This window comes from Zea mays, chromosome 8 (assembly GCF_902167145.1).
Source record: "Zea mays cultivar B73 chromosome 8, Zm-B73-REFERENCE-NAM-5.0, whole genome shotgun sequence".
NCBI lineage: Eukaryota > Viridiplantae > Streptophyta > Magnoliopsida > Poales > Poaceae > Zea > Zea mays.
In genome coordinates, this window is record NC_050103.1 from 146071977 (window position 1) to 146081589 (window position 9613).

At 47.9% G+C, this 9613-nt stretch overlaps 1 protein-coding gene across 1 annotated transcript; it reads right to left on the reverse strand.

The window, feature by feature from the left end:
- Positions 1-446: 446 nt before the first annotated feature.
- LOC103636062 (ABC transporter G family member 37) lies at positions 447-7663 on the reverse strand. The gene is made up of 20 exons (XM_008658419.2): positions 7048-7663; positions 6251-6584; positions 6083-6159; positions 5917-5970; positions 5711-5801; positions 5287-5588; positions 4911-5192; positions 4497-4810; positions 4207-4367; positions 3985-4088; positions 3762-3912; positions 3386-3645; positions 2953-3285; positions 2553-2843; positions 2389-2472; positions 2172-2305; positions 1818-2045; positions 1528-1699; positions 1158-1412; positions 447-1050 (listed from the first exon to the last, which is right to left on the reverse strand). The coding sequence occupies exons 1-20, from the start codon at positions 7501-7503 to the stop codon at positions 784-786; spliced, it is 4350 nt and encodes a 1449-aa protein (XP_008656641.1). The 5' UTR covers positions 7504-7663; the 3' UTR covers positions 447-783.
- Positions 7664-9613: the final 1950 nt, after the last annotated feature.

Consider the following 9613-nt stretch of genomic DNA (forward strand, 5'->3'; position numbering starts at 1 on the left):
TTAAAGTTTCCTAAAAAAATCTACAAGTTCATAGAAAGTCCAGATCATTTGCACGAGGCCTTGGGCTGAGTATAGTTGGTGGGCTTTAATGCTTGGACGAGCTTAATTTTTTATACAAACAAAACAGAAAGTACTGGCAGGTTTTGCGGTAACTAATTTCCCTTAGAAAAATAGAAATCCCTTGAAAAAATGTGTTTCCCAAACTAGCCCTAAATCTAGGTCCGTAAAAACGGATGGGAAAATGCCTCAACCGTTTGTGTTCCCGACGCTTTTCCCCAGCAATTTTCCTGTTCATGTTTGTTTTTGCGGATACAGTATAAGTCGGTTATTACGGTATACGACTTGGATCGATACAGGGTTTTTCCATCCTAGTTTCATCCCTACGGATACTCAACGAAGACATGAGCACCAATCTGATCTTCTCAAGACATCTGCGGTAGAGGTACTTGGTCAAAATTCTGCTCCCACTGATTCGTCAGAATGGCATTATACGTTTTACATTCTCTGACAAAGCGCTCCGTGCCTCTGACAGGTAGGCCAGGGAAGCAGGAGGCTCAACTCTTTACAATGTTTCTGTTTGCCCTACAACTTGTAGTGTTTCTATACGCTTGAAATACAAACTAAACTCTACAAGCCATTTACATGACAGCTACTTCAGTCTAATCGATGGGCGCCTCCGATGCTACACGTACGCACAGCAGGTATGCATGCTGGCCACTGCCAAATAAATAAATAAAAAAACCTAATGCGAAACTACCAACGGTGTGCGCCTCCTGCCTGCCCTCATCTCTTCTGGAAGTTGAACTTCATGATGGCGAAACTGAACAGGAACGCGAAGAAGACGGCCAGGCCTACGTGCACCACCGCGACGACCCACAGGAAGTCGTGGTGGAAGCCGAAGTAATCCGTGATGAACTGCGCCACGCTCTGGCCCGTCACCGAGTCCTCCAGCGGTTCCGTGATGTCGCCGAACTGGGAGGCGACCAGCCCGTAGAGCGTCCATGCGACCGGGCAGGCCCAGCTGTACCACCTCCACCAGACAGGCATTTTCTGAACCCAAAAACAAAAAAAGAAAAGAAAAGAAAGATTTACCAATGGGACCGGAAAATGCAATAGTAGTAATGCAAGGCAAGCCAAGAGGGGAGAGAGTTACTTACAGGCCGGGGGATCAGGTACCCTGAGAAGAGGTTCCACACGTTGTAGAATGCCGACGAGATGATGGCTGCTATGCTTTCGTTGGGAGTCAGGCCGACCGCCATCATCCCGTAGAAGGTGAAGTAGAGCAGCGTGAAGTACATGAAGAAGAGGTACCAGAGGAACTTGGCAGCAGTCCACTCGAACCCGATCATCGAATACACCAGCACTCCGTATATCAGCGTCTGGACAGAGATGTAGGGAAACTCAATCGCCACCTGCAAAAAGAAGGAAAGCAAAAAAAAAAAATTTTAAAAAAAGAATCAACTTTTTTTTTCTTTTCGTCCTTCACATCCCTAAGAAGCTTGGAACAGCAATGGCAGCGCAGATCACCTGTCCAAATGCGTACGGGAAAGCTGAGTACATGCCCGCCGCTCGTTCTCGGTAGAAGACCGTTCGCTCCACCACCACCACGGGCTGGACCGAACCGGAGTTCTGCACTCCAATGTATATAACTGCAGCGTACATGGACCCCATGGCGTTGAACAGATCCTGCTGTTTTTTACTGCACCCAATAAGACACGAGCGAGTAAGGCGTTAGAGAAATACACTGCACTGCACTGCACTGCACTGCACTGCACGGCAAATAGAATAAAAATGCTATATATAGATGATGCACGCACGTCTTTCGTCCGAGGTCCCAGAACATGGTCCCAAACATGAGCGCGATGACGATGGTGAACAGCAGCCTCACGGCTGTGTAGGACGGGTTCCTCCAGTACGACTTCTTCTGCTTCCACAGGCACGCTAGGCACTGGGTGAAGAACGATCTGGAGTACTGCGTGGCGAAGTTGAGGTCGCTAGAGCCTGGAGGTGGCGCGCTCAGCTCCTCGATGAGTGCCTTGTTCCTTCTGCAAATAACGAGGGAAAAAAAAAATTGGAAACCGGTTAGATCATTCGGAGACACCTATATGTTCCTCTGCTCTGGTTCTGCAACTGCAACTGCAACTGCATGGCAGGAGGCTTTGCTTGCTTACTGGTACAATTCTGATCGCCTGTAGATTTCACTGAAATCGACCCCGAGGATCTCTTCCTGAGAGCTAGAGGTCACTTCCAACATCCACGTGGCCGGGTTGTACCCATCCTTGATGTTGCTAATGCCTTCGATTCCCTGAACAGATAAGATAACAGGGTTTTCATTTTTGGTTTTTCTAGCAGGCAATTATAACAACCGTCCTTCACTTCTCTTCTCACCTCGAAGTACTCGATCAGTCTTGACGAATTCTGGCCCACTGGGCCGACGTATATCTCTTCTCCACCTCTCTTCATTAGGAAAAGCTGTAAATATAATCCAGACATAAACAAACAGTCAGTACATGATCTTCTCTAGCAACATCATAGCAAGAGGAATCGGTCACCTCATCAAATGCTTCGAATATGTCAATGCTCGGCTGGTGAATGGTGCACACAACAGTCCTCCCAGTATTGACGGTGTTCCTTACGGTCCTCATCACGATCGCAGCCGCGCGAGCATCGAGACCGGAGGTTGGCTCGTCCATGAAGACGATCGAAGGGTTGGCGACAAGCTCCACGGCGATAGTCAGCCTCTTGCGTTGCTCGGTTGACAGGCCACTCACTCCAGGAAGCCCAACGAGTGCACCCCTCAGTGATGTGAGCTCTACAAGATCCATGACCTCCTCGATGAACATCTGTTGTCATAATGAAGTTTAATTAGCAAGATAAGATCTACAAGCAGTTCAGGAGACCAAAAAAAATCCAACACCTGATTATTTGCTTGTTGTACTATTTGTCACTAACCTTTCTTGTTTCTAAGTTGACGTCTGAAGGAAGGCGCAGCCATGCAGAGAACAGGAGTGACTCGTACACGGTTACATGCGGAGAATGGATGTCATTTTGCTCACAGTATCCTGATATGCGTGCAAACGTCTCCTGCTTCTTTGGGTACCCTGAGATGGTAATGTCTCCCTCGATATAGCCCCCAGTTTTCCTGCCGGCCAAGACATCCATAAGGGTGGTCTTCCCAGCGCCACTAACACCCATCAGTGCAGTTAGGACTCCTGGCCTGAAAGAACCACTGACACCCTTCAAAAGCAGCAAACGATCCTCTGCCACTCCTTGCGCTTTCATCGCCTGCGCGTTAAGGAAAAAAAAACATGACCAGGTAAGAAATCTTGGCTATGTCATACAGTATATTTTTTGTATTTCAACTTCATGGGGGGAAAAAATTCACCTCTGGCATGTCTACCGAGTATCTTATGTCATTGAAGGTAAGTGACAATGGTGGAAACGGGAGCGCCATTCCCTTCCTGTTCTGACTAGAATCCTCACTGCTATGCACAAGGTTTTGCCCAACGCTGTGGGAGTGGGACAGCTCCAACTCCTGCCTCCTAGATTTCTTTTCCTTGTGGCCCTCTGCCACTTCACCGGTTAAATTGGCATGCTTTTCTTTCAATTCCTCTTCAGACATTGACCCGTGGGAATCAGTGAATGCTGTCAGAAAAAAAATCAAGTGTCTACAGTTACAATCTTTTGAGTCAAATCACAGATTTGCTATTTGCTAATTGTGTCTGTTATACATATAGAAAATGTCTTATAAATGTACTTACGACTCAAAACTGCAAGAGCTACAGTGTAGAGAAGGTTGAAGAGGAGAGCATATCCAACCAAGGCACCGAGCCCGATCCAGTACCACTTCGCTTCAGTAAAGACACCGCGACTTCGAAGAACTCGAATTCCCACGGTTGTTCCATTTTCAATCTGTACCAGGAAAAAGCACGTTAGTTTTTGTTTTTCCTCGTCTGCTGGTCAAGATATATATGGTTTACTTACTTTGCTCCAGCTGTGCCCTAAAAATTCGTTTGTTGAAATGGCATTCTGTGCATACGATAGAGGAGAAATCCAGTAACCCCAAATCCACCATTTCTTCACATCAGCTGGAAAAGAGAGATACATAGATCAAGATAAACATATAGACGAGAACATCATTCTCTTCTTTTTTGAAAGAACGAGAACATCATTCATGTTATCACCAGAAAAAGTTGGGTTACTTACGTCTTGCAAGTATAAAGCCACCCAGTGTTTGAAAAGCCAGTAGTGCTAAGGGGCCAAAGGTATGAGACACAACCATGTCTCTTCCTATTCCAGCGATGAAGCGGAAAAGCGCAGACGACATCTGATTGAGTGCAAGGAGCAGCAGATACTGCTTAAAGAACCTGATGAAAAACAATCATTCAGACTTCGTATAACAAATTTATCTACCATTCGATGTTCAATCTGATTATTTCTGATTAGAAAAAAAAAACTAAGCGCCATGAAAGGACACGCGTTCTAGTGCATCTTACCTGATCACGCTGGGATCGAATCCAATGACATAGTATGTGGTGAAAACATAAACCCCGACTTCCAGAAACGTGATGGGGATCTGAAGGATCCACGACGGTATGGTGTAGGCCCACGCTGGGAAGAAGAGAAGATCCCTCTGCTTGAAGAAAACCGGCAGTTTCATGACAGTCATGGCAAGCTCAGCGAAACCGTTGAACATGATTGTGTCCAGGGCAAAGAAGAGCGCCCCCATGTAGATGCTTCCATACGACGCATCTCGTTTCATGTTGGTACGGAAAAATGTGGTCATCACGATAAACGACATGACAGTAAGCTACAACCACAATGGAGAAGAAAAAAAAAGGTTTAGACTGATGTCGGATAATCTCTACCTTAATCATCAGAATGAGCATGTAAAAAAAGCTTGAACTCACGTTAACAGCCTTGAAAATGTACATAAATGCGTTCCTCTTCATGAGCAGAAGCTCCCTATCAATAGTGGCCTTGAGCAATTCCATCCTGCTGGCACCAAACTTTGAAGTAGCCAGGGCAGCAGGGTGGCTCCGGGTCCTGTCAAACGGCTCTGAAAGTTCATTCTGTATGGACCGGCCCACGTGGAATGTACTGAATGCATCTGCAAATTTCTTCACGGGCACAAAACGGTATGGCCTGTCCTGCCGACACCAATACTGCCCCTGGTCTTTCCTTGATGTCACCTTTTGAACAATTCAAACATGTCAGTGCATTTCCTCTTCAAAAAAAAAAAACGAAAAACCACTAGATGAAGGGATTTATAGATGATGCGCATACTTCCTGCAAAAAGTCGGCAACGCCCTTTCTGGCTGGGCATCTGAAGCCCATGAACTCAAAGAACTCGAGGACATGCTCACGGGGGCCCTGGTATACGACATGCCCATCAGATAGGAGTATGATGTCATCGAACAGGTTGTACGTTTCAGGCGCTGGCTGGAGCAAGGAAATGACTGCAGTTCCGCCGAGGATGTGGATGGTCTGCCTCAGCGAGTTCACAATCTGGTATGTGGTTGAGCTGTCCAGTCCAGTGGAGATCTCGTCCATGAAAAGAGCTCTTGCCGGACCAACAAGCATTTCACCTAAGCAGTGAAAGGATACGCAGTTCAGAATGTGTTTTTTTTTCTAGTGATTTTTACAGTAAAGTACATCAATTTAGGCCAAAAAAAATGTCCTGGGTTTGTATTTTGAGCATTGCTTGTACCTGTTGTGACACGCTTCCGTTGACCACCAGAAATACCCCTCATCATCTCATTTCCTACCACCGTATCAGCACAGACCTCTAAGCCTAATATCTGCAGGTATATATAGACGAGCAGCAGGCCTGAGATTTCAGTTTCGTGATTTTAAACAAAAAAAAGTCATCTTTGTTGTGTACTTGTGTTACAAGTTACAACTAGCAGATTGTACCTTCAGTATGTAGTCTGTAACAATACTGGATTCTTGTCCACCCATAGCTGAGGCCTACAGAAGTTTATGACAGTCCACCATAAGTGCTGAAACCTTCCTGTTTTTTTACTTGCATAAATAGTTTTTTTTAGAAGCATAGAATGCATATCATCTGGAACAGCCTCACCTTCATATAGATATCAATATCATGATCTGGCTTGATGTTTGCTGCCTTCTCCCTCCTCGACAACTCGGTCAGCATTTCTAGAACAAGGCAAACAACAGATCTTAGTGCTCATCGATCCGTGCAATGATCTGAATGAAACAAAAGCTAGAAGGCACATCACACGCGTACCATATCTGGTGCCAACACCTTGGCACCGCGCCGAGAAGGCCAAGGTCTCCCTGACAGTCATCTCCCCGATGTGGAGATCGTGCTGGCTGATGTAGGCCGCCGTCCTCTCGGGGACGAACTCGTTCATCCCGTGCCCGTTGTAGGTGACCTTCCCCGAGACCCTGAGGTCCTTGTCGAGCTTCCCCGCCAGCGCCAGGAGCAAGGTGGTCTTGCCTGAGCCGGGGGGCCCGAGCAGCAGAGTCATCCTCCGGGGCTTCACGATCCCGCTCACGTCGTGGAGGACGGTCATCGGCTGCTTCCTGCTGGGCAAGACGTGGAGCGCGTTCCCGATGGACTGGGAGGGAGAAACACTTCGATTTTAGTAACTAAAGGATCGACTGGGATGGAGTGCATATATTAGATGCTGCGGCGAAGGGTCGCGCAGCCGCAGCGGCGGCTGAGCGAGGAGCAAGGTGCCAGAAGTCGAGCGCGCACGGCAGGTGCTCGGCGGAACGCCGCAGTGCCGCTCTCCGGCGTCGCGGCGAGCGTCCGCCATGATGCCTGCTCGTTGCGGTATGGATATGGATGGATCGGAGACGCGACGGGTCGGGCGGGTGATGGGTGGTTGGTGGCGGGAGAGGTCGATCGAAATGGTTTTTGGTTTGCTGCAGCCTGCAGCTGCTGCTGATGGGTGGCTAGTGTTTGAATATTGTTCAACGACCCGGCCGTGGTTGAATGGTTCGTCGAACCGACCACATGCATGCCAAGTAGACACAGAGAACCGCCATACTGTAGTAAATCGACCGTCCGTACCGTACCTCGATGGTGTTGGTGACGGAGTTGATGAGCGTGGGGAGCCCCCGGTCGCCGACGTGCACCTGCGCCTCGACGTGCAGGTTCTCGTAGCGCACCTCGATGGTCGGGTAGTCGATGCCGACGCGGTCCATGCGCTCCTTGAGCTTGAGCAGGAAGCGCTCGTGGTCGTCGTCGGCGGCGCGGACGAGGCGCTCGACGAGGGCGCGGGACTCGCGGGCGCCCAGCCGCCCCACGTCCACCTCCACCTTCTCGCCGCCGGCGTCGTGCAGCGCCAGGATGCCGCGCCGCACCCGGTCGTACGTGGGCAGCCGCTCCAGCGCCGCCCACCGCAGCGCCTCCTCGTCGTCCTCCTCCTCGTCCTGGAACCGGGACGACTGCCGCGAGAACACATCGTCCCCGCGGCGCCACAGCGAGCTGTCCCGACGAAGGCTCGTCACCCGGTGGATCTCCCGGTCCATCCCCGATTCGTTTGATGGATCCGGCCGGCCGGCACTTGGGTCTTCAGGGCTGCTAGATAGCTAGAGCGGCGTTCCTTCCCGCGCGCCTTTGGTTGGTGGCTGGGCAATGGCAAGGCTTTCGGCTTTGCCTAGCACGCGCGCTCCCTCTCTCTCTATACATGTATTGAGCATGTCGGAGAAGAAGCTGCTTTATATATAAGGGTGCATGAGTCACTCATTCATCCCAGCTACCTAGGATCCATGTCCACGGACAGCTGGCCAGCTGCACGGCCGTCGGATCATTAGTTGATTACTAATCTGACGGCGTGTGACGTTAGTTACATCAGTCGAGCTGCCTGCGTCAAACTTGGATATAGTGTTCTCACTTCTCACCATCCGCGAGAGCAGAGAGGAGGGTTGACTGGTCGATGTGATTGCAATCGGCGATCGCTCGATGATTTTCTTTTACATAGAAGCAGTAAATTTCTTTCGTTCGTTCTCGTTCAGGTTAAACTAATCCATGCGGCCCTCTCTCCCACTACCGGAATTCGGCTTTTTCCCGAATGCTTGACGTTTTACCGAGTGTTTTTTTGACACTCGGCGAAGTCCTGCTCTCGGTAATGATCACGTTTATTGAGAGCCGAGCTCTCGTCATAGAAATACACTCGACAAATAAACCTGTGCCAAGTGTCCGGCATCTGACACTCGACAAACACTCGGCAAACAATGAACTTGCAAAGGGTGTCAATAGCCGTTTAAAGCTGACGACCGTTATCTTTGCCGAGCGTCGGGCTTTGATGCTCGGCAAAGAAGCCTCTTTGCCAAGTATCCGACATCTGATACCCGGCAGAGCTTGCTGTGCCAAGTGTCATTTTTGGACACTCGGCAAAGTACATTTTTATTTTTTTTTTCTTTTCCCAACCAAACTTTTTATGGTATGTTCCCACACTATGTAGACCTACATGTTCTATTTTTGCACAATTATAAAAGTGTTTTCTATAACTATTAGATTTAGTTCGTTTAATTGAATTTCTTCGGGAAATTCAAATTTGAACTGCAAGTGATCACTTGAAATATGGAAAACAGTGCATGCAAAAATGATATTCATGTTATTTAGCATAAGTTACGAACAATTTCAGGAATAGACCGGAATCTTCGAGCACCATGCTCACTAAACATGACATTGAACTTGTCATCCAGTTGTTTAAAAATTGTATAAAACATAAACATAGTCAGAAAATCATGAAACTTGTCCACATATCATGATATCATATGTAGAGATTGTGATAAAAATTTGAGAATGTTTCGAGAAAGTTGTGACACTATGTGTAGAAACCTAAGTGGCCTACATTCAAACCCTATGATTTTATGTGTAGGCCACTTAGGTTTCTACACGTAGTGCGTCACAACTCACAACTTTATAGAAACCTAATTTGAGAAGTGTTGCTATCTCTACTGCAAAAAGAGTTTTACAACCTAAGTTCTAGTCCTATATATACTAAGCTAGGAATAGAGAGATTGAAACTTAAGTACTTAATGTAAATGTGGAAGCTAAAGAGCAAAGGTAGATATTCAAACTCCTGCGGATGACACCGATATTTTTACCGAGGTATCTAGAACCACACAAGGTTCTGACTAATCCTCGTTGGTACCTCTATGCAAATGGTAGCTCACGTGAGGGCCAAGCACCACAGACAAGTAACTCCATAGAGAGTCGTGAGCCTTCTCCACGCGCAAGTGGTGCTCCGCTTTCGGCTCCTCTCGGACGCTCCTCGCTATCTTCACTATCGAGCTTTAGGCCAAAACACTGCGGGCCTCGTTCCCTTCAGTGCACGGTGGCGGCTGCACCACAAACTTGGTTGATGTGGTCTCGCAAGACTCTTGTTCACTTGGTACAATTACAATAGCTTGCGCAAGAGCCAAAGGGTTTTGTGCGTTTTCTAACCTCACAATAACTAGGAACAAACCTAGAGCAAGCGCTAATGCAGTCTAACTTACCTAAGCAAATCGCAAAGCACCTACGCTAATCATTGAGTGATTCTATTAAGCACTTGTATGATGGAGCTCTTGGAAATATGTCTCTATGCTTTGGATATGTTTCTTGTGCTCCAACAACTCTAAATGGTTGGCT

Coding starts and splice junctions, on each gene's coding strand:
- LOC103636062 (XM_008658419.2), bottom strand. CDS start 7,503: ATGGACCGGGAGATCCACCGGGTGACGAGCCTTCGTCGGGACAGCTCG. Junction 3,646..3,761: donor AGCTCTTGCAGTTTTGAGTC/GTAAGTACATTT, acceptor TTTTTCTGACAG/CATTCACTGATTCCCACGGG. Junction 2,306..2,388: donor GACTGATCGAGTACTTCGAG/GTGAGAAGAGAA, acceptor TTATCTGTTCAG/GGAATCGAAGGCATTAGCAA.